Source organism: Aspergillus piperis (genome assembly GCF_003184755.1).
Source record: "Aspergillus piperis CBS 112811 unplaced genomic scaffold BO85scaffold_4, whole genome shotgun sequence".
Classification (NCBI taxonomy): Eukaryota; Fungi; Ascomycota; class Eurotiomycetes; order Eurotiales; family Aspergillaceae; genus Aspergillus; species Aspergillus piperis.
Window position 1 is genome coordinate 2,081,421 of NW_020291594.1, and position 23,370 is coordinate 2,104,790.

Here is a 23,370-nt window from a genome sequence, read left to right on the forward strand (position 1 = left end):
CCGCTGGACTTTATGCCCAGGTCTGCATCCGCTCCGTTGTCAAGCAGTCGCCGTGTTGCCTCAAATTCTTGGTTTGCGACAAGCTCATACAAGGCCGTGTATCCTTCGTATTCCTGATTGTTGATGTTTGCACCGCGCCGGATGAGTGCTTGGATCGCTGAGTCTGCTCCGCATCTTGCCGCAAATACGAAGGCCTTCTGTGCCATTGCGCCGTAGTGTTGGCCAACCTCAGCCCACTTGACTAAAAGCCACTGACAGATAGCAAGTTGCCCGTTTTGAACGACCCATTCAAGACAGAGTTGGTCCTCAGGCCCAGGGACTTGCCTCTCGAACATGATGTCCGCTCCGTGAGTGAGCCATCCTAATACGGTTTGCTCAGCACACTTCTTCTTATTCTGCTCGTCATCGGAGCCTGGCACTGGCAGGCCCAAGTCTGTAAAGTCACTTATGGATTCAATAGATGCCTTCATCGTGTGTCTGTCAGCTTTATTGTTAGAGATGTGCCATGCAATATACCCGAGCTGCTGAGAAAATTGGCTCCACCAAGCCTGCTGGTGATGGGACTCCATCCAGCCCACCGGTCGAACGCTTTTTTTATTGTTGAAATATGTCAATCTGAGATCGTCCTGCAGAAGAGAGAGCAAGACATCTAGACCTTCGCTTCGGACAGTGTCCTCAATATGTAGGATTGCACGCTGACAGAGGTAGCCAAGCTCATAGACAGAACGCTCGAACTCCTGGCCTTCAGAACGCTCACAGAGCCATCGAGCAATGGAAAACGCTTCTGACCAGTTATCATTCGCAATGCACCTCTCAATCTGTGCTCTCACCCTATGCGAGTCCGCAGCAAGCTCTGGTAGAAGTTTCCGAGCTTTTAGGACCGGAACGATGCATAGCAGGGCATCTTCTCTTGAACCAAGCTCTCCGGACTCGAAGCAGGCGACTAACTCGTCGAGGCGACTGCTGTATGAGATATAGCTGTTTTGTGAGCCTGGGCGCACATCCACATCGCCACCAATTGTTTCGAAGTCTTGGAGAACGCTTCTGAGGAAATGGATATAAATGTCCTGAGCAGCCATGGTCTCGAGATTATTCTGTGTTTTCACAACGAGAATTTCCTTGCTTCCAGGGTTTTTGTCTGAATAGAGACCAAAGAGTTCGCTACCAAATGACACGGTCTTGGACGAAACCATCCTGGCTTCCGTATGGCGGTAAATCCACTTATGAAAATAAAGGTCGGTTTCTTCTGCCATAGCCTCAGATTTGGTCAAACCAACAGCACGATCAAGCCCCGTCTGAAGCCATTTCGAATTCGACTTCAGCAGTGACCATGTCCATAGTCCTAGAACTGCCTCGAGCTCGGTCTCATCAACCTTCCATAACAGGGTATCTTCTGATCTATATAGTTTGATGGTGTAGGTTTCCAGCGCAGGATTGAAACCGCTTTTGTTGAGAGACTGACAAGTGAGGATGAGGTCGAAGCTAACGGTATCTTCAGTCAGGTTCTTCCAGCCTGATAATAAATTCATTGTTCTTTCTATCGTGTCCGCCAGTTTTTGAGCTCTCTCCCTGATTGGAAGGCCATCCCAAGCTAAGCTGGACTCTTTATCGGGGTTAGAAGTAAGGCGGGCTAGTTGAGCCCTCGTCGTTATAAGCTTTGTTCCAAGGCCGGGTTTCTGACTTGGAGTTTGTGTTGATGCAGCTGCTGACGAGGTTGTCGATTGAGCTCGAGATCTCTGTGGCGCGCTCGAGACTAAACCAAACGACCTGACTTGTTCCAGATGGAACGCAAAGCAGTCAAGTTCTTGCTCGTTATAGGACACAAGATGGCGCTCTTCCGCCGTTAGGCGGTTCTCGTCCGATCCGGACCTCTTGGTCCGCAGGCAGGCTCTGACGATGGACATTAGGAGAGTAGCGCCCATTTCTGCCAGTACCACAGAGGCATGCAACCCTCGGATCCCGACAAACTGAATGATGAACCCAATAAGGGTAATAATCACAGTAAACACGAGCAATGGCCCTTTGCCGAAGATTCCAGGGCTTCTGACTGATTTAATATACAAGAGGTCTTCAGTCGCCTTGGAATTAGGTCCCTCGCTAACACCCAGAAAAGCTCCGAAAACTTGGTCACCGACATCTTGGCCGCCTGGCTGCAACCAGTAGATCTTGCTGGGCATTGCAGGTCGAATGTAGCATTCGGTGGATGAGCGCTCGATGATGAAGGCGCACAGGAACATACCGATGCAGAGAAAGATAGACCCCAGGGAAAACAGCGGAAAAGCATAGCTTACGACAAGGCTTCCGTCTTTTTTAAACTGTACAGGAAAGAGGTAGACAGTGATTGCAGCGTATACAATGACCCCTGACATAATCTGTCAATATAGGCCACTGGCAATACCAAAGACATGTCACGTCAACTCACCAACTTGCAGACCTAGCCCCAAAACAGCAGCAGCATAGAACCAGCCTTGGCTGCTCTTCTCAATTCCCTTGTTCAAGGACAGATTCGGGATATCGAGCTCGGGCAGGTATTCCTTCTCATCGAGAATCCAAGTTCCTTTGCCCGCCAACCAAGCACCCTCACGAAGGGCATCGCGCAAAGTTCCTATCCGGTAGGAGCGCTCCTTTGTCTGAGGATCTGTCTCCTCCCAGGCAATTACCTCTAGTAGTCGAGGTCTTCCGAATACCCTAGAGATTCCTCCATTGTTAAACATCTCTGCGGTTGTCTCGGACACGCATGACAAGAGTTCATTTTCAGCTTCACCAGGGCCCTCCTGAGCCCGCCCTATGAACGCGCGGAGAGAAGAGTTTCCGCAAACACGAATGACGGAAACCACAGCCGTCAGAATACCCAATGGGGCCACAGAGAAGAGAAAGTTATCTAAGATGCTGGTGGATTCAGATAAGAACTGCTTGCTCAGTCGCTCACCAAAAAGGGATATAAGAGGCGCCTAGAATTTCAATGTTACTCAACTTGCCCCAAAATCTGTGTATAAAAGGCAACGTACCAAATCTGTAGCAAGGTCATCTGCAAAATCATCCCAGCCGGTGGCCAAAGCACCGGGAAGTAATGATAGTATAGTAATAAGCGATAGATACCACCCCATAGTGAGGCACACGGTATGACAGACAGTCTGACAGAAAAGTTTAAGATTTTCCCCCTAAGACATCGGCGGAAAATAGGATATAGCTGAATCAAATACATCTGCTATATTTACCAACATCCCACCCTCCAGGATGGCTGCAGCTCAGCCTTGTCGCCTGTTCACAGCCCCGCGCGGATTCGATCGGAACACCAGCTCATCTTGCATCCCGGCGGTTCGAGCTGTCTTTGAATCGCTGTCCGACAAATCACAGTTGATAACTGAATATAACACTGAATAGCTAAACGCCCTTGTTATGCATAAGGATTGTAGGTCGTCTATGAGTGGACACATCGTTGTGGCGTACCATAATCGTCGGCGCTAACAAGAGTCGATCGTCGTTTCTCATGCCGGGGCGAGGGGAGATTGACTCGCCTTTAGAGGCTTAGCCGTGTAAGACACAGTAAAAGTGAGCGAAACTTAAGCGCCGACAATTAGAAGATCGTAACAATGATCGTACTTAAAGCAGGAATAAGTCGAGGTCTAGAGTGAAATCTTTCACGGCAAAGACTACAGGAGCGGTAAACCCGCGATCAAGGACAGATACGTAACGAGCAACCTCTGTCCGTAGTTGGCAAGACACATCCCAGTTACTTCTATGACTAGAATAATTTCACCATTAACCCAAGTAGTCTGCGACGCGCTATCCCAACTGACCCGAACTCAACGGTTTTGCCGAATAATAATGTAATCAACCACCAACGCCTTTCCCATGAGCAAATGAGGGTGAGAGAAAGAAAATCAAATGACGCCTCTCCGGCCTGCACTTGAATAAGAAATATAAAAAACGAATAGGATTTCGACTGGCCACACATCTAAAAGATGCTGTTGACAATGTTCGAACCGACGGTAGCACCGGCACCGAAAATAGCTAGGTGTGATTGTCAGTAAGAATGATTGTAGATAAGGAGATGTCCACGGCGCATCAATTCGATATGTCAAAGTGCGCGCGCATTGCTTGAAACGTACCGGCATTGCCCATCTTCTTGCCAAACTTCTTGCCCTGCTCCTCAAACTTGGACTTCTTGCCCTCCTCACCCGGGGGCGCCGAGCCACTCTGGCTGACTTCCAGCGGCATGTTTCCATAGTTGGTCGGGGGAGGAGACGAGACGGCCTTGTCATTCAGCACGTTCACGTAGCTCCGAGGGAAGATACCCTCAAGGTTGGTGCGCTCATTACGACCACGCCACCCTATAACAAGCGGTTAGCAAGGGAGGTTGCACACAAAGGGTATCAGCAGCCCTACAGTCGGCATTCATGTGTTCCAAGACTTGAATACGATCGTTTGGCTGGAGAGCCAAGTCTCCGGGATCCGTCGGAGTGTAGGCATAGAGCGCCGAAGCGATAGACAGTACCGGTGGAGCTTGGGGATAAGCAGGTGGCGGAACAGGCGGGGTTGAGTACTGTTGCGGAGGAGGCTGCTGATAAGTGGCCTTCTCGTTCAAGGTAGTGTTTGCAAACTGGTTCGTAGGAGGAGAGTACGGGGTAGGGGGCTGCTGGGCGACGACAGGTGGTTGTTGCACTGGTGGCTGCTGCCGAGGCACGGGGGCTCTGCTGCGTTCATCGTCCCTCGGTAGTTGCGATAGAATGGATGAGAGCTGTTGCGGAGTAATGACTGATGCATCTGCGAGAAACTCAAGTTCCTAGTGGATCGAAGGATGTCAGCAAGGTGCATCATTGAAGATCAGCTCGAGCAACTCCGTTTACTGAGTGATGCTGACAGGGGAGGGCATCCTACCGATCGGACGTTGCGGAGCGACCGGTTGGTCATAGCCGAGAAGAAGTCGGACTGGGACGCCATGCTCATGAGGTGGATAGAAAGTAAAAACACACAACAAGAAGGTATCAAGCTTTGCAGATATGCAGATCAAACGAAGACAGTGAAAGACAGGGTTGAAAGAATGAGACAGAGAGACGGATGGGATGGAGGGAGTGGACGGAGGCAATCGATAATGAATGAATAATAATGTAACGGCATGGCAGGCCCGCCAGTTGGTTCTCCTTCTACTTGCTAGTCAGTTTGGTACCTGAGGCCCCCAGTTCCGGGGGTGGGTTGCCTGCCGCTAATTGGCTCCGAGAATTTAGTCGGTCTTGTCATTTCAGGCATCACCATATCACAGGCGCCCTTCTGAGACATTGGTCCCTGGATGGGTTTCGCTTGAAGAATCCACATTGTCTTGTTTTTCAGAGTGTGATCGGAGCTTATACTAACACTGCATGTCTGGTGTATCTAACAGCAAGCAGAGAAATTCGACCCTTACGAATCATTGCCACTGACATTCTCCGGCTATCCGGGAGTATTACCTAGGAATGAACAAGACACCTGTCGCTAACTACAACACTTGGAGACCCTACTCCTAATAAGGGGTGGCTCATTTAAGTGGGACTCGAAATTTTTAGCTTGTTTATATTGACATATAGTCGTACTCGTATGTGCTTGGTGTCAAGGTACCCAAACTGCATTGCTGATTCTCAGAATGTCTCTTTACGAAATATACTGTGCTCTACGAGACTGGAATGGAGTTTTCATATTATTCCGTTTTGAATTATAAGCACATGTACCCAAGTGTCTACTGAACGTAAAGGCCGTTCTCATGACGCTCGGTCGCCTTCGATAAACAAAGCAGCTTGAATACCAACTAAACCGATGCTGGCAGCGCTGCAGCAAGAAACTGAATAATAAAAGACGGAAATCAAAATAAGCAAGGCATAATATCCTTCAAAAACCCTCTTCCTCTCTTCTTAATTGTCCCCAACGTATGAGCTGCGAAAGTATCCCGCAATCTTCGATGCCAGTTCGGGATCAAGGGCTTTGAGGCGTGAGTCTGGTCGGTAGAATCCTCGATAACGCATGCAGCAACCACATTCGGCGGTACAGTGGCCATGAAATCCAATCATTTCCTTCTGATCACCCTCAGGCAAGAGATAGTGACGGAGAGGTCTCTCACAGCATCTACATCTGCGACCGCAACAGCCACCAAGCGAGGCGCACATGAGCTTGTCCTCCTCCCATGCCAAAGTTTGGCCCTCTTCATTTCTGTGATGCTGAAGGAAGTCAAATTCATCGATGATAGGACCAGATGGCTTGTCAAGGGTCAACGCTTTCCATGCCTTCTGGCACCGGTAGTAATGCTCTTCTGCAAGGGAGACTTGACGTTTCGGATCCGAGGGCCCCGGGACATGCTGGAAGGGATTTTCTGGCTCAATACTATGTCTGTATCTGACCCTTTCCAGGCAGTTGATTCGCTGCAGGAGGGCGAACTCGAGTTCCTCGTTCTCCTTGTAGCGCTTGATCCAGTCTTTCTGGATGTTGCACTTGCTTGGCCTGTGCTTTTCATATAGTCTTGCCCTATCGTAGAGACGGCGTCTGAGATTATAGCGTTCGTCTTTGAGCACGCGGAGCCAGATAGGCCTGAGTATTTCTGAAATTAGATCAAAGGGTCTGTGGATGGACTGTCTCAGTATCAGCGACGCATGTGACTCGTGAGTCGGAGAGAGCTTGTGGGTTGTCATCTTGATGGCGTCCTCTGCTTTTCGTTGCTCTTCGTTGATTGTGCTTCTAAGGTTAACTCTAGACTCGAGAGAATTTTCTGCCGGACACTGTTGTTTACGTATACTGACGTAGTAGATACAGCGTCAGGATGAGAACATTTTGTGTGCTCGACCACGGAATCATGCTTCATTACTATACTGGTTAGGGTAAAGAAGGATGGGGGTGTTCATGTCCTCACAGACCATCTATATCAACAAACGTCAATAGAACTGGGCATATTGATGTGGATGAGAGTACCAGTCAAGAATACTGTAGTTGCAAATACCTCGCCTCACCTCAAATCTATACTCATTACTATACAGGACATTATTCTACTTCCCGATATAGTAATACGCCATGGAAGCAGATCCCAGCCAAACAACACCGGCCCAAGCAAAGATATTTCTAATCAGCACTAAGCACAAAACTAACAACTCACACCCTAATCAATAATCCCAGACAAGCGACATACTCTGACTCACCAAAAACAATTACCGAAGTAAAGCAAAGCAATGCAAGGCTCAGCCCAGAACCTCAGCCAACAATCGGGCAACGTACGGGGAAAGATTGGCCGATCCATGATGTCAGCAACCCTAACCCAAAGTAGACTAGCGCATACCGCCCCTCTGACTCCGCCATCCCAGGGCTCGAGAAGCTTCCGTGGCGTCGATATAAATTCAGCGGGCCTTGAACATCCCTCCTTACGACACACCTCACGCGATCGCACTTGACACTCACACACCGCCACCCTCACATCCTCCACCCACACCACACCCCTCAGTCAATCCACCATCTCCTCTAGAATCTCCATCTTATCACCAACTTTGCATCTATCTTCAAAATGAGCGACTGGGACTCTGTTACGCGCATTGGAGCCAGACACACTGGTGGCCCTGCCACCCGCGAGACCGTCGTCAAGGGTAAGAGCGCCTTGAACGCCGCCCAGCGCCAGGGTCTCGTTATCGGCACCGAGAAGAAGTATGCTACTGGTAACGCTGTAAGTATACCACCTAATTTGCCCCTCGATTGGGTACAAGAAGCAGTGAAAGAGGGGTAGCCAGGCTAACACAGAAATAACAGGCCGGACGCTCCGGTGCCCCCGAAGGTCAGCACCTGACCAAGGTCGACCGCAGCGACGATATCGTTAAGCCCAAGACCGTTGGCTACCAGGTGGCGGATGCGATCAAGAAGCGCCGCAACGAGGAAGGCTACAAGATGACTCAGAAGGAACTCGCCACTAAGTGCAACACCACCATCACTGTTGTTCAGGACTTCGAGCGCGGTACTGCTACTCCGGACCAGAAGGTCCTCAGCGCCATGGAGCGCGTGCTGAACGTCAAGCTGAGGGGTACGGGCATCGGACAGGAGAAGTTCCCTAAGAAGAAGTAAATTGATCGGGGGTGAGCCCGCGGCTTTTTCTTGGGGGAATGGAGAGTGAAAATTTGTTGATTGATTGAACTTTGCCTTTTTTCATCACCCTTTTTTACTCTTTCGACGGCTTTTTCTTACGGTTTTTATTTGGTCATGCCCCGGGTTTACTTACGACCTTTTCTTTTTCGAGAGACTTTTTCGGATGTTACGTTATGAATGAGATCCCATGATTCTTTACTTCTTTATCCCCCCATTCCCCGCTGTTTGTGGTTCTGCTGGTCGGAAGAGCGCTGGCCTGGTATTTATATTATGAGGGGAGTGTGATATGTGATCTTTGGGGAAGATGAAAAGAGAAAGAAAAGATCATACATATTGATAGAAATGTGCATTTTGCGGGTATTCGTGTCTCTAGAGAGTATCTTTTGAGTACTCGAAAATAGAACATTGAGTTGCGCGTTGAGCACGGATCAATAGTCTTGCAATAGACAAAAACAAGTGGCGAAGATATTACAAAGTCGCCCGGAATTGATTTCCATAATTCCATCTATACTTATTCGACGAATGACATCCAGTACTGACTCAGTTAGTATGTGACTAGCCTGAAACGAAGTGAGGAATGAAACAAACAATTGTAGTAAACAAACCTACGCAAAACAGATCAGAATCCCTTACGCATTCTGGATCTTCACATTTCTGTTGTAAAAGTTATAAATCTTGCTAAAACCTGCCAGTCGAATTTGACTTTCACTATCAACTAGCTCTACTAAAACTTGGAACTAAACCTCCCTCAGATTGAACTCTTATCTTACTATCATCCTTTGACATGCGCTTTGCATTTGTCTTCGATGCCATCGGCACCTTCGTCTTGCTTCCTCTCAGCCAATGTCGGCCGCTTGGTCCTAGCTGCAGTCAACTACAAGGGGTTGACTCCAAGCTTGACAGCCTCCAAGACGCTGCCGATCAGGTTCACCCCAATGACGGAAACATCTTTGGCAATGCGAGACTAGATGGCATGCGCAACTCTATCGAATCCTCGAGTGATTTGATACACCAAAAGGAAGATGAGGAATGCGACAACAACTCTGACAAGTCCGACGATTTACTTGATTCTACTCTGGTATGTTGCATGCATCTTTTGATATGTATGTATTCAGTCCACTGACATCACATCCTCTAGAGCACCCTGTCGGTAAGTAGGAGGGCACACTTGAAGTCTTCTTCGCTGGGTTGAAAAGCGTTCTGTATTAACTAACACTTCGACCCGATTTCAGGGATTGTAGGCTGTGAGTAAACCATATTAAACCCATTACTGTTTCGATTTTAGGCTGACTATGTTTTTTGATTTCCAGGGCTAAAGTTGGCATTGGTAGACAAGCAATTGTCCAAGATTTGCTTTCTGCTCTCTCGGTACCGTTATATGTTCTATCAAGATATATGGTGAACTGACATATCCTATAGTTTTGTTGGTAGGTTTGCTTGAAGTTTTGGCTGGGACGAGCAGTACTAGTACTACTCTTGTCGTGTTCATCTTTCAGGGCCTGTTGCGTATGGGTGAACAAGAGTAGTATTCGATGTACCAGGTTTGGCATTCACAGTTTTTGTGAAACCTTCAACCTCGTTGTCGAGCTTCTACTTTGTATCTCAAGATAGGGCATCATGCCCCCTAATTGCGTTTCTGTTCAATTCTCCAATGTCAGTCCTTCCTAAGGTCCTTCCTAGGTATCAACTATTGCGTTCTCACGATAGTTAGTCATTGTATCAGAGGCACGATAATGCTACACGGCCAGGGTTCGACGGTCTTAGCCTTGTTGTAGGTAGTTCAAATGTTGATGTGATGGCTCTTGACCTCAAACGACGCGGGCGACGTCATGAGTACCCGCCACTGATACTATATTGAACTTGAAAGAGAAAAATGAAGCAATGTAGTTTCTTTTATTAGGACACAAGAAAGCGACCAGAAAAGCAAATGGTACCAACTCCGACTTTATCATGGTTAAGAAATGATAGAAAAAGAACTCATGCCCTGAATCGCCCCGAGGTCTCTTTCTCGTACCGCCGTGCTGCCTGTCCTTGCTACTTTTGGTTTCTTTTGTAGTAAGTAAAGGAGAAAAATGATATCATCTTCGCCTCATGAACACATACACACACGATGCGTGTTTATAAAAACTGGTAGGTAGGTAAGATAAGGGGGAGGAAAACTAAAAAACTCTTTGCAAAACTTTCGTCACACACTTCACTTCCTCAGCTGCTCGCGCTCGACCTCGTACATGAAGTCGAAGTAGGGCTTGTCGAAGTGGTGCACACGGACGTAACCGTCCTCACCACCAGAGGCGTAGGCAGTACCGGCGGGGTGGATGTGAACAGTGTTGAGGGGACCGAAGTGACCGCGGACACGGCCGATCTCGTCCTCGAAGACCTTGTGGTAGAAACGAGCCTCGAACTTACCCTGACGGGCAGAGGTCGTGGTGACATCCATGGCGGCCTGACCACCTCCCAGGATCACGTAGTCCTTCTTGGGCGTAATGGTGGCGCTGTTCAGGGGAGTGTCGGCAACGTAGGTTTTGAGGATGGCGAGGTTACGAGAAGACATGAGCTGGTTGGGGTTAGCATTTATCGTCGTTTGATATACAAAGTAGCAGGTTATGTACCTTGGCGGACTTGTCCTTGGAGGCAGTGATGAAGTAGGTGCGGTCGGGAGAGAACTGGATGTCGTTGATCTGGTGGTCGAACTCGTGGGCCTGGACGTTCTCCAGCTGCTCACCGGTCTATCATTTCAATTAGCATCTAACCCCCTCAACAAATGGCAAAAATAAAAGGTATTCTCCGCACCTTTCCATCGTACTGGCTGACACTGCCGTCTTCGTGACCAGCAATGATGTACTTGCCCATGTAACTCCAGCCGGCAACCGTTGCCTTGCTCTCTGTGCAGGTGATGCGCAAGCTAGGCTCCTCAGCCTGCTCCGTCAAGTTCTCGCCGTAGTTGATGTCCAACACCGCAATGGTACCCAAGAAACCCATACGCTTCTCCGTCACAGCCAAGAGTCTGCTTCCATCGGGGGTGAACTCGACCCGCTTGACGGCCGTAGGGAAGTCCCACACCTTGATGCACTCGCCGGTCTTCACGTTCCATAGTCGCACGGTGTTGTCTGCCGAACCGGTTGCCAGAATCTGAGTGTTTGGGCTCACATCGACCGTCCAGATAGCACCCTGGTGTCCGTTGTAGGTACCGAGTCGCTCGCCGTTGGCCGACCACCAGGCGCACACAATTTTATCCTTAGCCACGGAGAAGATAAGATCGCCATCGCGGTTGAACTTGATTTGGTTCAGGGACCGTTCCTATTAAGCAAAATATCTATCAGCCACTCGTCCATGTTTCCTATCATTTCCCAAATTTTATATCATTTTCCAAGCTTCTGGGGGGCGACTATCATCGCGTTCGGGGGTGGGTATAGGCGAAACGCACATGGCCGGAGAGCAAAATAGGCCGCATTTTGGGCCGATCAAGCTGTGAATCTGGGTAAAGCGACGGAGGGGAAGAAGATGCTGAATCAGAGGTATATATCCTCTGTAACCGGAGTCGACTAAGACCTGTGAGATGAGGCGGAAATCCTTGCGGGGTGCTGGCGGGCTCACGTTGTCGGCGTCGTCAGACTAGTTTGAATTTCATCGCACAGTCCGGGCTTGCCCGCCAAGACTTTCCTGTTCGAGCCTGTTCTGTATGAAACGCTTCATACCGGATACGTGGTTCTTCCGTTGCGATGATACACATCATGTGATTTGACCAAGCCCTGAAGATTTCCCTACCAATTGGGACCTGGAAGACGTGATGGGCTGACCGCCAACTATGCGCTATACCCAATGCAAACATATGGCGTTCCGAAAGTCCGAAGCATCTGAAAGTTGCGGCTCGCGGGAAACTTTGTCTTGTGAAAAAACAGCAGAAAAATGGTAAAAGGAGGAGGCATTGAGAGTCGCAGAAAGGACAATTTCACCCACTAGAACTATAGAATATAAACAGATCACAAAGATCAATTGGGAGCGCTGCAGACACTGAAGACATTCAGTGTTGTTTGGAAGCTAATGATTTCAATTATTCAACGATATTACTCGCGTTTGCGTTGATCGACCTTTTCCCTATCTCCATCTGACCCGGCCGAGGAAAGCTGGTTGGCACTGGGCCAACCGACGAAGCAAATTAGATGCCTTTCCCCCCCGCTCGTTCGGCGACACTACCCCGCTGTGCTGTCAACGCGAAGCATTCTTATACCCTTTCCCCCAGTCACCGTTTTTACCCACTACTTCCACCCTCTGTTCGACGCCAATTTTCTTCTGCACGCGGGGTTACGTCTCGTATCCGCTTTTCGCCGTTATCTGCCAGACCTGGCGTGCTAGCTTGCGAGTGGCTTGGTTGCGCACCGTCTTGTCATCATCGTCCATTCTCCGGCACCAGGACAGCCATGACGGCCACCAACATTAACGGCACCCAGATTGCCAAGAACATCCGGGCAGGGTTGAAAGAGGAGATCCAGAAGATCCAGGAATCGAACCCCCGCTTCAAGCCTAATTTGGTGATCTACCAGGGTGCGTCTTGCTGTCACAGAAATCTGCCCCGCGGTCGAGAAATAAGCTGACAGTGCAAAATGAACAGTGGGAAGCAGATCGGACTCGAGTAAGTAGTAGGCATCGTGTTGGTGGGAAGGTTGTATAGACTAATTCATGGTTCAGGCACCTATGTGCGCATGAAATTGAAGGCCGCAGAGGAGGTGCGTCACCACTCATGATTACCATCTTTCCATCTACTCAGTGCTGACTCGCTCCGAACAGGCCGGTATCATCTGCAAGATCATCAACTTCCCCGAAGACGTCACGCAGGCCGAGGTCCTCCAGGACATCACCAAGTCCAACAATGACCCCTCAATCCACGGCATTCTCGTCCAGCTGCCCCTCCCCGAACACCTGTCTGAACACACCATCACCTCTGCTGTCGCCGATGAGAAGGATGTCGATGGATTCGGTGCGATCAACATTGGTGAGCTGGCCAAGAGGGGCGGTCGTCCCCTCTTCGTCCCATGCACCCCGAAAGCTGTGATGAAGCTTTTGGCGGAGGCCGGCGTCGACCCCTCCGGAAAGCAAGCCGTGGTTCTTGGCCGCAGTGACATTGTCGGAAGCCCGGTCAGCTACTTGTTGAAGAATGCTCACGCCACCGTGACCCTCTGCCACTCGAAGACTCCCGACATTGCACGCATCGTCAAGACCGCCGATATCGTCGTTGCTGCAATTGGACAGACCGAATTTGTCAAGGGTGATTGGTTGAAGCCTGGCGCCGTCGTTATCGATGTTGGTATCAACTACAAGCCCGATGCCACCAAGAAGTCTGGTTCCCGACTTGTTGGTGATGTTGAATTCGAGTCTGCCGCTCAGGTCGCTTCGCAGATCACCCCGGTCCCCGGTGGTGTTGGTCCCATGACCGTGGCTATGTTGATGGAGAACGTTGTCTCCGCAGCCAAGGCGTACTTCGAAAAACAAAGAGACAGACGCATCACTCCCCTCCCGATCAAGCTGGCCAGCCCCGTTCCCTCCGACATTGCTATCTCGCGTGCGCAATACCCTAAGCAGATTACGGACCTCGCCTCGGAAATTGGCATTGAGCCTCACGAGCTCGACCCCTACGGCCACACCAAGGCTAAGGTCAGTCTCGGTGTGCTCGACCGTCTGTCGCACCGTCGCAACGGTAGATACATTCTGGTCTGTGGTATCACCCCTACCCCTCTCGGTGAGGGCAAGTCCACAACTACGCTCGGTCTCTCGCAGGCTCTTGGTGCACACCTCGGCCGCATTGTGTTCGCCAATGTGCGCCAGCCTAGTCAGGGCCCTACGTTTGGCATCAAGGGTGGAGCTGCTGGTGGAGGATACAGTCAGGTTATTCCTATGGATGAATTCAACATGCACTTGACTGGCGATATCCATGCTATCACCGCCGCCAACAACCTTCTCGCTGCCGCCATTGAGACTCGCATGTTCCACGAATCCACTCAGAAGGATGCTGCTCTCTACAAGCGTCTCGTCCCCGCCAAGAAGGGCGAGCGCAAGTTCCAGCCCATCATGTTCCGCAGACTGAAGAAGCTGGGTATTACCAAGACCAACCCCGACGACCTTACCGAGGACGAGGTTCGCCGGTTTGCTCGCCTTGACATCGACCCGGAGACTATCACTTGGCGCCGCGTTCTGGATGTTAACGATCGTCACCTCCGCGGTATCACTGTGGGACAGGCTCCCACGGAGCGAGGCCACACTCGTGAGACTGGCTTCGATATCTCGGTTGCCAGTGAATGTATGGCTATCCTGGCCCTGAGCAACAGCCTGGAGGACATGCGTGAGCGTCTTGGACGCATGGTTGTTGCTACGTCGAAGAACGGCGACCCTGTCACCTGTGACGATATTGGTGCGGGCGGAGCGCTTGCTGCGTTGATGAAGGATGCCATCAAGCCCAACCTGATGCAGAGCTTGGAGGGTACGCCTGTCCTGGTCCACGCCGGTCCTTTTGCCAACATCAGTATCGGTGCAAGCTCGGTGATTGCCGACAAACTGGCTCTGAAGCTCGCGGGTACGGAGCCCGATGAGGATCACGAGTCCAAGACCGGTTTCGTGGTGACGGAAGCTGGCTTCGACTTCACCATGGGCGGTGAGCGGTTCTTCAACATCAAGTGCCGGTCTTCCGGCCTCTCTCCGGACACTGTGGTCATTGTGGCTACTGTGCGCGCCTTGAAGGTGCACGGTGGCGGTCCTGAGATCAGCCCCGGTGCTCCTCTGCCGGAAGTCTACCGCACGGAGAACATCGATATCCTGCGCAAGGGCTGTGTCAACATGAAGAAGCACATTGAGAACGCTCGGCAGTATGGTATCCCCGTGGTGGTTGCGATCAACCGCTTCGAGACGGACACGGAGGCCGAAATCGCCATTATCCGCGAGGAGGCCATTGCGGCCGGCGCAGAGGACGCGGTCCCCGCCAACCACTGGGCTGAGGGCGGAGCCGGTGCGGTGGACCTGGCTCGGAGCGTGCTGGCAGCTAGCTCCAAGCCTAAGGAGTTCAAGCTCCTGTACGACCTGAACGGCAGCATCCAGGAGCGCATCGAGCGGATCGGCACGGCCATGTACGGCGCGGAGAAGGTTGAGTTCAGCGAACTGGCCCAGAAGAAGGTTGACACCTACACGGCGCAGGGCTTCAGCAACCTGCCCATCTGCATTGCCAAGACGCAATACTCGCTCAGTCACGACGCGGCACTCAAGGGCGCCCCCACTGGCTTCACTGTGCCCATCCGGGACGTTCGGCTAGCAGTGGGTGGTGGATATCTGTAGGCATCCCGTCTCATTCTGTGCTTGAATTTGGATCCATTAAGCTAACCCATTGTGATTACAGGTACGCACTGGCTGCGGACATCCAGACCATCCCCGGATTGCCGACGGCGCCTGGATACCTGAATGTGGATATTGACCCTGAGACCGGAGAGATTGACGGTCTGTTCTAGACGGTAGATTCAACGTCATTAGTGTTTAGAGTTGGGACTGGTTCTATTTTCATAATGTCATCGATTGTTACTGTTTGATCTAGCAAGATTTTTGGCCATGATAAAAACGGGCAAGGGAAGGGTTATTTCAACATATTACGGCAGGACTATACAGGGCCGGTGTTTTCGGGTCACTGAAGGAGGGTCAACTTCAACAGGATTGCAGTGTCTCTTTCCGCGATATACATAGTACAAAGACTATTACATAGTTAGATGGTATCCAATGTAGAAAATCTACAGTGGAGATTATCTTGATTATCTCGATATGAACTACTCTGTACTGAGTATAATTGAGTATGGTCCTGGCCTGGCGTGGGGAATGATGGATGAGTCATCGATAGTTCTCCGGGGAGGAGAGTGGCAAGTCCGACCGGCAGCGACTTCGGTGGTTGATGACCCGGCGGAGACCTTGTATCGGTTGCCGCGGGAAACAGCGGTTGCGATCGGCTGGACTGGTCGGAGAATTCTTACTTTAAGCCTTTAACGTTGCAGACACAGGGATGCGAATGGGATGGCCCAAAAGCAAATTACGCGGGATGTTGTCAGGTGCATTTGGGGTGTGACCATTTTAAAGTTGCGAGTTACGGCGTATACTGACGGAGGTTATAGTTAGTTACGTGCACCGCGGAAGACTTTCATCTTATCTTGATGGAGATCAATAGCGGCGGACATTAAGCAGGGAGGGAGGAATGGAGAGTCTGGAGTACTCCGTAAGGCGGGAACGGAATAGCGCAGAATTGGGTGAGGAAGAGGGTCTGATGCCACCACGGACTGCAGCTTGACCGGACCCATTAGTTAGTAGCAAGTAGCAGCAACAGTAGTGCCAATTCCAAGGGAAGGGAACTTTTCCCTCCCCCCCCCCAGTCTGAGAGTCGAATAGTCCGGCTTCGGCGACCAGAAAGTCGCAACGGTGGGCGGAAAGGGAAGTGGGTGTGTGTCAATTCCAAGCCTTGGGAGGGAACATCCACGCCGGATAAGAGGTGTTGGGGCGCCCTCCATTTGCCTTTTCCTCTCTTCACTCTCTCTCCTCTCCGTTCTTCCCTCATTCCCCTCCCCAGGTGTCAATTTCCCTGAAGAAAGGTTCTTGCTTATTGCAGGAAGATTATTTCCCAGAGTGAACAGAAACGATTTTCCGGGTTCTCCGATCTGCCCCGTGAAGGTCCCTTACAGCAACAGCATCTCGTCCAGTCCGGCTTAACGGCAGCTTCCGAACTCCACCACCGCCTCCTTCCAGCCGAGAGCTTCACGGCTTCTTGCTTGTCTTTCCCTCGGGTATACTCTCTCTCTCTCTCCCTCCTATTCTCGTTTGCCCCCCAAGTTTCGGTCCCCCTTGCAGGCGTGGATTTGCGATCCTCCTCCTCGTTTCCCCGTACCCGATAGACTGATCCGCTTGGGCAGACTTTCCCCGGTTCCTCCCACACAGCAGGCCCAGTTACTGTCGAGTCTTTGGCAATCCATCCCAAACCATGTCGTCTGTCCGGTTCAGTTCCGCATTGGCGCGCCGCTCCTTCGCCGTCGCTTCCCCTCCTCTCTCTGCCCCTCTCTCTTCCTCCGCTCGTCGCTTTCTCTCTTCTTCCTCCTCTTCTATTTCTTCTTCCTCCTCCTCTGTCTCTACTCGCTCTCCCAGATCTCTTACTTCTGCCTCTTCCCTTCTCTCCTCTCGTACTGCTTCTGCCCGCTGGACCGGTCTATCCTCGTTGAACCTTACTCAATCCCGCACCATGGCTACCGAAATCTCCAAGATCAAGGTCAAGAACCCCGTCGTTGAGCTCGACGGTGATGAGGTATGTTTGAATTTGACTTTTTATGTTTTGGCTTCCCTCCCCTCCTTTATATATGTATAATCCTGCATCTCGGCCCTGCCCCTCGTCGGGATGCGCATTATTTTCGTCATGGCGCATTCCAGACGCGGGGAATAACGGCGGCTGCCGCCTGGCCCCTGGCAGCCAAGCGTCAATCGTTCGGCGATCCAGGGCTCAATTGCAGGGCAGCAGGAAGTTTTGACATGTGCTAACCTTGCCCTTTTACTAGATGACCCGTATCATCTGGCAGGAGATCAGAGAAAAGGTATGTAGTTGGCCCTCGGCTGCCCCGCCATGCATCAGCTCCAGATGCATTCCTCCCGTTCTCTCCCGCATCTTCACACGCTAACTCGGCCCCGCTTCTATAGTTGATTCTGCCGTAAGTCGAGTTCTTCCGATTATTGATTCATCCAGTCAAGTCGACTAAGACATTACGCCTAGTTACCTTGACATCGACCTCAAGTACTATGACCTGGTAGGGCTTCTATGGCAAGAATTGGTGTTCTGGGTGGAGACTGACAGACATTGCAGGGTCTTGAATACCGTGACCAGACCGATGACCAGGTCACCGTTGAGGCTGCCGAGGCTATCAAGAAGTATGGTGTCGGTGTCAAGTGCGCCACCATCACTCCCGATGAGGCTCGTGTTGAGGAGTTCAAGCTGAAGAAGAGTACGCATACCGAAGCATGTGAATGGAGTCATACTAACCCTTCCTTCAGTGTGGCTGTCCCCCAACGGCACCATCCGTAACATCCTGTTCGTACCTTGCCGCAGTCCCTGCTGTTAAGCTCAATTGCTAATTCTTTTTTTGCAGCGGCGGTACCGTCTTCCGTGAACCCATCATCATCCCCGCCATTCCCCGTCTCGTCCCCGGCTGGAACAAGCCCATCATCATCGGTCGTCACGCTTTCGGTGACCAGTACCGTGCCACCGACCGTGTCATCCCCGGCCCCGGCAAGCTCGAGCTTGTCTACACCCCTGTCAATGGCGAGCCCGAGACCGTCAAGGTCTACGACTTCCAGGGTGGTGGTATTGCCCAGACTCAGTACAACACCGATGAGTCGATCCGTGGCTTTGCCCACGCCAGTTTCCAGATGGCCCTGCTCAAGGGTCTCCCTCTGTACATGAGCACCAAGAACACCATTCTGAAGCGCTACGATGGTCGCTTCAAGGATATCTTCCAGGAGATCTACGAGTCCACCTACCAGAAGGACTTTGAGGCCAAGAACCTCTGGTACGAGCACCGTCTCATTGACGACATGGTTGCCCAGATGATCAAGAGTGAGGGTGGATTCGTCATGGCCTTGAAGAGTAAGCCTACCCCTGAAATTGTGTGTGAGGGCTATGCTAATCCTAATCGTCTAGACTACGACGGTGATGTCCAGTCCGACATTGTCGCCCAGGGTTTCGGCTCCCTTGGTCTGATGACCTCGACCCTGGTCACCCCTACTGGCGAGGCTTTCGAGTCTGAGGCTGCCCACGGTACCGTGACCCGTCACTACCGCGAGCACCAGAAGGGCCGCGAGACCTCCACCAACCCCATTGCCTCCATCTTCGCCTGGACCCGCGGTCTGATCCAGCGTGGCAAGCTCGACGAGACTCCTGATGTCGTTACCTTTGCTGAGGAGCTTGAGCGCGCTTGCATTGAGGTTGTCAACGATGAGGGCATCATGACCAAGGATCTGGCTCTGGCCTGCGGCCGTAAGGAGCGTGAGGCCTGGGTTACTACCCGCGAGTACATGGCTGCCGTTGAGCGCAGACTCAAGGCCAACCTCAAGTCCCGCCTTTAAATACCCGATTGTTTTGCATTGATACACTAACGCTAGCGTGACTCGATGAGTCGATATTCTTAGAATTAGGGGTTGCATTATGTAGATTTTACAAAAGGTGGAGACAGTTGTTGAAACCACATGTATAGTGCAACTGATGTTTGTTCCATGTCTCATGAAACTTGTACATGCTTGATAATGAAAATAGATGCAGTCTTCTATCTACCCGCAGTCTTCTGATAAAACTATGCACTTTTCTCAAACATTTCCTAACCGAGCCAGCCCACTGATGTAAGAGTACAAATGAATCTGGGCGCCAACGGACCGAACCGTGGATCCTCACAAAATGTGGTGGCACACCCAACCCAGTCCAGCAATATCCGCGGGGATTTGACTTTATCAGTATCCTTGACGCAATAGATCTGGATCCGGCCTGCCAACCTCGGGCTTAGCATTGCCACGTCTGCTTCAGCAGCAAATTCTTTTTTCCCCATTCAACAAAAAGATGGTGATATCGTCAAATCTCAAATCGAAAGATGCTGCTGCTGCTGCTGCTCCCTGCCTCCGAAGGAAGTAGACGTCGTCCGTTCATCCCAGCAGGATGTATGCCCTGCCCGTGGGAATCGTGTTCCTTTGCGTGGCGACGATCACGGTCGCACTGCGACTGTATACACGGTTGAGGTTGGTGAGGAAGCCCGGATGGGATGATTTGTTGATTGTGGTGTCGTTGGTGAGATACATACCCTCTCAGGATAGTTGGTTGGTTGGTTGAGTATTGCTGATGTGTGATGGATAGGCGACTGATATAGTGTTCTTTGCGTTCTTGGTTATAGGTACCACCACCACCACCACCACCATCACCCTCAGAAATACTTGGTATAACTGATATGGATGTATGAAATAGAAAGCCAAAACGGCCTCGCCGAAAACGAAGCAGATCTTCCGCCGGAGGTAGTGAGGAGACAATTGAAGGTAATACATCCATAACCCTAATTCTATATATATACATGATACTAATATATGGAATGAAAATAAAATAGGCCCTCTGGATAACAATCCCCCTTTACAACCTCACCCTCACCCTCACAAAACTCTCCCTAATCTTCCTCTACCGCCGCCTCTTCCCAACACACACCTACCGCATCCTCCTCATCCTCACCCTCATCTTCGTCATCATCACCGGCCTCTGGATGGTCCTCAGCACCCTCCTCTTCTGCATCCCCATCAACGCCTTCTGGGATACTTCCCTGCCCCGTACATGTCTCCCCGAGGATGTGGTCTGGTGTCTCAACGCCGCGTTCCAAATCACGACGGATTTGATCCTTGTGGTATTGCCGTTGCCGATCCTGGCGAAGTTGAATCTGCCAAAGAGGCAGAAGGCTGCCTTGTTGGTTATTTTTGCCTTGGGGTTTTTGTATACCTCCCTCCCCTTATACCTTAACCTTTAGTGTTATGGGTGCTGATGATGGTACAGTGTCTGCGCAACAAGCATCATCCGCCTAACAACCATCGTCCGACTCCTCCGAGATCCTGACTTTACCTGTACTCACCCCTACCCTAACCCCATTCATCAAAATCCCATACTAACAATCCCCAAAGCAGGAAACGGCCTCGCAGCAACCTGGTCCTTCATCGAATCCGCCGTCGCCATAACCTGCGCCTGCCTCCCGCCTCTCCGACCCTTACTCGTGCGGGTATTCCCGAAACTGATTCCTTCTCGAATGCGATCATACCATAATAACAGGGATAATAAGGAGTCGCGATCTAACAGTAACAATAACAATAACAATAACAACAAAGCTGAGGAGGCGGGACTTCAGCAGCTTCCTTCACGACCACCCACGATATCCAAGTCTAGGACGAGAAAGTCTATCTCAAGGAGAGGAACGAGAAATGAGGATCTAGACTTCTTGGCTGTGTATGGAGGTGGTGGTGTGGCGGGGTTGTTTGCGCCGGGGAGTACGGTGTCGACGAGTGTTTGGGGGGATGCGGGGAGTGTTAGGTCTGCTGGAGGAGTTGATGGACATGGGAATGGAGATGGGAATGAGAATGGGAATGGGCATGGGGAAGGGGGAGGGGAGAGGGATAGTGGGGGAGAGGGGATTCAGATTATGAGGGAGGTGAGGTGGGATTCTGTTTCTGTGTCGGAGTCGGTGGACGGGAGTCATGGTTGGGGAGATGTGGAGGGGAGGTTGTCGGAGGGGACGAGTGGGAGGAGGTCGAGTGGTGCGCCGTTTTTGCATCCGCAGTGGGTGGGGGGGAATCTTGCTGAGTGGTAGTGTTGTATAAAGTAGGGTTTAGAGAATGGTATTTGGTGTATACACTTTAGTATGTGGTGTGTGTCTCGGGCTAAGAGAATAGTAGTGCTGGGAATCATCAATGAACCGTGCTATCTACTAGTATTGATCAAGCATACTGAAGAATACTACATGACCCACACCTTTTCTAATGGCCAAATTCAACCTTTACCCAATCAGTTGCACTGCCCACCGAACCACCCATCATGAAACTTCACCCTCTGATCCGCTATCTGAGCATTCTATGCCTCGGCATCTGTCTCAGCGTCCTGTGTGTCAGCGTCCACAGTCTCAGCGTCCACAGCCTCAGCGTCTACAGCCTCAGCGTCCTCCCTCTGAGTAACAGTTTGTTCCTGTCTAGTCAGCTACTGTAAAGAAGCGGATCGAGTTGGCGGGCTAATAACAATGCAAGACTGCAAGACACTCACCACGTCTGTTTCAACAAGGATTCCTGACAGCCCTGCAACAACAGAATCAATACGATCAATCCCCATTTCTGGGCCAGACACGTCGTCTTCAAACAACTGACCCCGGCGATTCAGTCTATCTCGATGTCGCGCACGCCTCCTCCCAAAGGAGCTGTTTCCACTGTCTCCCGAAGTCGCAGCTTCACTTCCACCATTCGTCTGAGGTTGAGTATGTTCAACAGATGCAGATGCAGAAGCTGCATGGCCTGGCGTATCTACAGGAGTGACCCCGTTTACATGATTCCGGGGAGGTGCTTCTCCTTCCTGTTCTGCCTCAGCTGGAGGGTCAGTCCCGGTAATTGGTACGGCGTGAATGGAAGATGACTCAGTGATTGCGGTTTCCGATGCGGACCGATCTCTTGCTTCCGCTCTTATAGACTCCCGAATATCCCAGCGCGTCCGACGAGTCCCGTTCTCCTGGAATGCCTGGGCCGCCTGTGCTGCCTGAGACGCTTGGCTTGCCCGATGTCCTTGGTCTGAATGAGACATAGTCTCCAGAGGAATTCCCTCTTCCTCTGGCAGAGAAGGGTTCGAATGATCCGGAGACTCTGGAGGCAAATTCAGAGGCGGATTTGCAGGAGGGTTAGGGGAATCCGCAGGATTATTGACAGGAGGATTTTCAGGAGTATTCGGAGGTGGAGGATGCCCAGAAGGATCTGTAGGCGGAGGAGTATTCTGATGAGATGGGGGATGTTGTTCCTCATGTTCAGACTGACCCTCATGTTCAGACTGATCCTCACGCTCAAATTGTTCCTCATGTTCCTCATGTTCCTCATGTTGTTCATTCTGCTGGTTCTGGTCACTCTGCTGGTTCTGGTCACTCTGCTGGTTCTGGTCACTCTGCTGGTTCTGGTCATTCTGCTGGTTCTGGTCATTCCGCTGATCCTGGCCGTTTTGAGTACACCGAAGACATGGGCACAAGAGCTCACACAGTCTTTTCCGAGGAGAGAAACACAGTCCGACAAACGGACTAACATTCAAGCTTGCCCCAAACGGCGGCTGCTCAAGCTTGAAGGATGGATCCAACAAGATAGAATTCGCAGGCAATTGAGCAGCAAGCCCTTTGGGAAGATCAGAGGCCCGAGAAGAAGCATTGCTATCACTTCTCTCGGACACGCTGCGATGGTAGCTGTCGACGTTTTTGTAGCAATGATGGCAAATCACGTCGTATTCGCCTATTCGGGGGAAACAGTTAAAGCTAGCGGGAAGCATAGCTTCGTAGAGCGAGCTATCGCCCCAGTCGAAATCGCCGACTTGGACCCAGGAAGGTAGCTCGTCAAGGGGAATCAGAGGAACTACCATGTAACCTGGTCGGTAGACATAGAAGTTGGGGAACGGTTGGAATTTGTTGATAGGGTGGGACATGCGTGGTATAAATGTAGTGATATGCAGATCTTGGTTATCAAACGAGTGGATGGTGTATC

The 23,370-nt window shown here is 51.1% G+C and overlaps 9 protein-coding genes across 9 annotated transcripts; 5 read left to right on the forward strand and 4 right to left on the reverse strand.

The window, feature by feature from the left end:
- Positions 1–3,468: 3,468 nt before the first annotated feature.
- BO85DRAFT_447335 (SH3 domain-containing protein) lies at positions 3,469–5,092 on the reverse strand. The gene is made up of 4 exons (XM_025659701.1): positions 4,882–5,092; positions 4,390–4,786; positions 4,113–4,334; positions 3,469–4,014 (listed from the first exon to the last, which is right to left on the reverse strand). The coding sequence occupies exons 1-4, from the start codon at positions 4,942–4,944 to the stop codon at positions 3,959–3,961; spliced, it is 738 nt and encodes a 245-aa protein (XP_025518671.1). The 5' UTR covers positions 4,945–5,092; the 3' UTR covers positions 3,469–3,958.
- Positions 5,093–5,619: 527 nt separating this feature from the next.
- On the reverse strand, positions 5,620–6,786 carry BO85DRAFT_238746 (uncharacterized protein). Its single transcript, XM_025654814.1, has one exon. It carries the CDS (start codon positions 6,654–6,656, stop codon positions 5,886–5,888), a length of 771 nt encoding a protein of 256 aa, XP_025518672.1. The 5' UTR covers positions 6,657–6,786; the 3' UTR covers positions 5,620–5,885.
- Positions 6,787–7,361: 575 nt separating this feature from the next.
- Positions 7,362–8,543, forward strand: mbf1 (multiprotein-bridging factor 1). The gene is made up of 2 exons (XM_025656858.1): positions 7,362–7,672; positions 7,756–8,543. The coding sequence occupies exons 1-2, from the start codon at positions 7,517–7,519 to the stop codon at positions 8,062–8,064; spliced, it is 465 nt and encodes a 154-aa protein (XP_025518673.1). The 5' UTR covers positions 7,362–7,516; the 3' UTR covers positions 8,065–8,543.
- A 266-nt stretch (positions 8,544–8,809) lies between these two features.
- On the forward strand, positions 8,810–9,683 carry BO85DRAFT_447338 (uncharacterized protein). Its single transcript, XM_025659702.1, has 5 exons — positions 8,810–9,163; positions 9,224–9,235; positions 9,318–9,329; positions 9,396–9,453; positions 9,505–9,683. Exons 1-3 carry the CDS (start codon positions 8,870–8,872, stop codon positions 9,324–9,326), a joined length of 315 nt encoding a protein of 104 aa, XP_025518674.1. The 5' UTR covers positions 8,810–8,869; the 3' UTR covers positions 9,327–9,329; positions 9,396–9,453; positions 9,505–9,683.
- A 277-nt stretch (positions 9,684–9,960) lies between these two features.
- Positions 9,961–11,689, reverse strand: tif34 (translation initiation factor eIF3 subunit i). The gene is made up of 4 exons (XM_025657736.1): positions 11,510–11,689; positions 10,876–11,382; positions 10,695–10,811; positions 9,961–10,639 (listed from the first exon to the last, which is right to left on the reverse strand). The coding sequence occupies exons 1-4, from the start codon at positions 11,534–11,536 to the stop codon at positions 10,280–10,282; spliced, it is 1,011 nt and encodes a 336-aa protein (XP_025518675.1). The 5' UTR covers positions 11,537–11,689; the 3' UTR covers positions 9,961–10,279.
- Positions 11,690–12,258: 569 nt separating this feature from the next.
- On the forward strand, positions 12,259–15,868 carry BO85DRAFT_392886 (C-1-tetrahydrofolate synthase). The gene is made up of 5 exons (XM_025656859.1): positions 12,259–12,627; positions 12,695–12,715; positions 12,772–12,809; positions 12,871–15,398; positions 15,464–15,868. Exons 1-5 carry the CDS (start codon positions 12,504–12,506, stop codon positions 15,570–15,572), a joined length of 2,820 nt encoding a protein of 939 aa, XP_025518676.1. The 5' UTR covers positions 12,259–12,503; the 3' UTR covers positions 15,573–15,868.
- Positions 15,869–17,028: 1,160 nt separating this feature from the next.
- Positions 17,029–19,445, forward strand: BO85DRAFT_447342 (NADP-dependent isocitrate dehydrogenase). The gene is made up of 8 exons (XM_025659703.1): positions 17,029–17,395; positions 17,643–17,678; positions 17,782–17,792; positions 17,855–17,888; positions 17,945–18,083; positions 18,133–18,169; positions 18,228–18,724; positions 18,779–19,445. Exons 1-8 carry the CDS (start codon positions 17,078–17,080, stop codon positions 19,201–19,203), a joined length of 1,497 nt encoding a protein of 498 aa, XP_025518677.1. The 5' UTR covers positions 17,029–17,077; the 3' UTR covers positions 19,204–19,445.
- A 253-nt stretch (positions 19,446–19,698) lies between these two features.
- BO85DRAFT_476125 (uncharacterized protein) lies at positions 19,699–21,109 on the forward strand (the record flags this gene model as incomplete). The annotated part of the gene is made up of 6 exons (XM_025662758.1): positions 19,699–19,912; positions 19,979–20,015; positions 20,087–20,154; positions 20,223–20,596; positions 20,657–20,724; positions 20,782–21,109. Coding segments are annotated over exons 1-6 (1,002 nt in total), but the record flags the coding sequence as incomplete, so codon positions are not given.
- A 612-nt stretch (positions 21,110–21,721) lies between these two features.
- Positions 21,722–23,311, reverse strand: BO85DRAFT_485887 (uncharacterized protein; the record flags this gene model as incomplete). Its single annotated transcript, XM_025663346.1, has 2 exons — positions 21,722–21,832; positions 21,908–23,311. The coding sequence occupies 2 exons, from the start codon at positions 23,309–23,311 to the stop codon at positions 21,722–21,724; spliced, it is 1,515 nt and encodes a 504-aa protein (XP_025518679.1).
- Between the last annotated feature and the right edge of the window lie 59 nt (positions 23,312–23,370).

Excerpts from the sequence above, each read along its gene's own strand:
- BO85DRAFT_392886 (XM_025656859.1), top strand. The coding sequence starts at position 12,504 with ATGACGGCCACCAACATTAACGGCACCCAGATTGCCAAGAACATCCGG. Across the intron at positions 12,716-12,771 it reads GGGAAGCAGATCGGACTCGA|GCACCTATGTGCGCATGAAA; the intron begins GTAAGTAGTAGG and ends TTCATGGTTCAG. Across the intron at positions 12,810-12,870 it reads AATTGAAGGCCGCAGAGGAG|GCCGGTATCATCTGCAAGAT; the intron begins GTGCGTCACCAC and ends CGCTCCGAACAG.
- BO85DRAFT_447338 (XM_025659702.1), top strand. The coding sequence starts at position 8,870 with ATGCGCTTTGCATTTGTCTTCGATGCCATCGGCACCTTCGTCTTGCTT.
- mbf1 (XM_025656858.1), top strand. The coding sequence starts at position 7,517 with ATGAGCGACTGGGACTCTGTTACGCGCATTGGAGCCAGACACACTGGT. Across the intron at positions 7,673-7,755 it reads AGTATGCTACTGGTAACGCT|GCCGGACGCTCCGGTGCCCC; the intron begins GTAAGTATACCA and ends CAGAAATAACAG.
- tif34 (XM_025657736.1), bottom strand. The coding sequence starts at position 11,536 with ATGCGGCCTATTTTGCTCTCCGGCCAT. Across the intron at positions 10,812-10,875 it reads TCAGCCAGTACGATGGAAAG|ACCGGTGAGCAGCTGGAGAA; the intron begins GTGCGGAGAATA and ends TTGAAATGATAG. Across the intron at positions 10,640-10,694 it reads CCAAGGACAAGTCCGCCAAG|CTCATGTCTTCTCGTAACCT; the intron begins GTACATAACCTG and ends AACCCCAACCAG.
- BO85DRAFT_447335 (XM_025659701.1), bottom strand. The coding sequence starts at position 4,944 with ATGGCGTCCCAGTCCGACTTCTTCTCGGCTATGACCAACCGGTCGCTC. Across the intron at positions 4,787-4,881 it reads CGCTCCGCAACGTCCGATCG|GAACTTGAGTTTCTCGCAGA; the intron begins GTAGGATGCCCT and ends TCGATCCACTAG. Across the intron at positions 4,335-4,389 it reads GGAACACATGAATGCCGACT|GGTGGCGTGGTCGTAATGAG; the intron begins GTAGGGCTGCTG and ends CGCTTGTTATAG.
- BO85DRAFT_238746 (XM_025654814.1), bottom strand. The coding sequence starts at position 6,656 with ATGACAACCCACAAGCTCTCTCCGACTCACGAGTCACATGCGTCGCTG.
- BO85DRAFT_447342 (XM_025659703.1), top strand. The coding sequence starts at position 17,078 with ATGTCGTCTGTCCGGTTCAGTTCCGCATTGGCGCGCCGCTCCTTCGCC. Across the intron at positions 18,084-18,132 it reads GGAGTTCAAGCTGAAGAAGA|TGTGGCTGTCCCCCAACGGC; the intron begins GTACGCATACCG and ends CCCTTCCTTCAG. Across the intron at positions 18,170-18,227 it reads GGCACCATCCGTAACATCCT|CGGCGGTACCGTCTTCCGTG; the intron begins GTTCGTACCTTG and ends CTTTTTTTGCAG.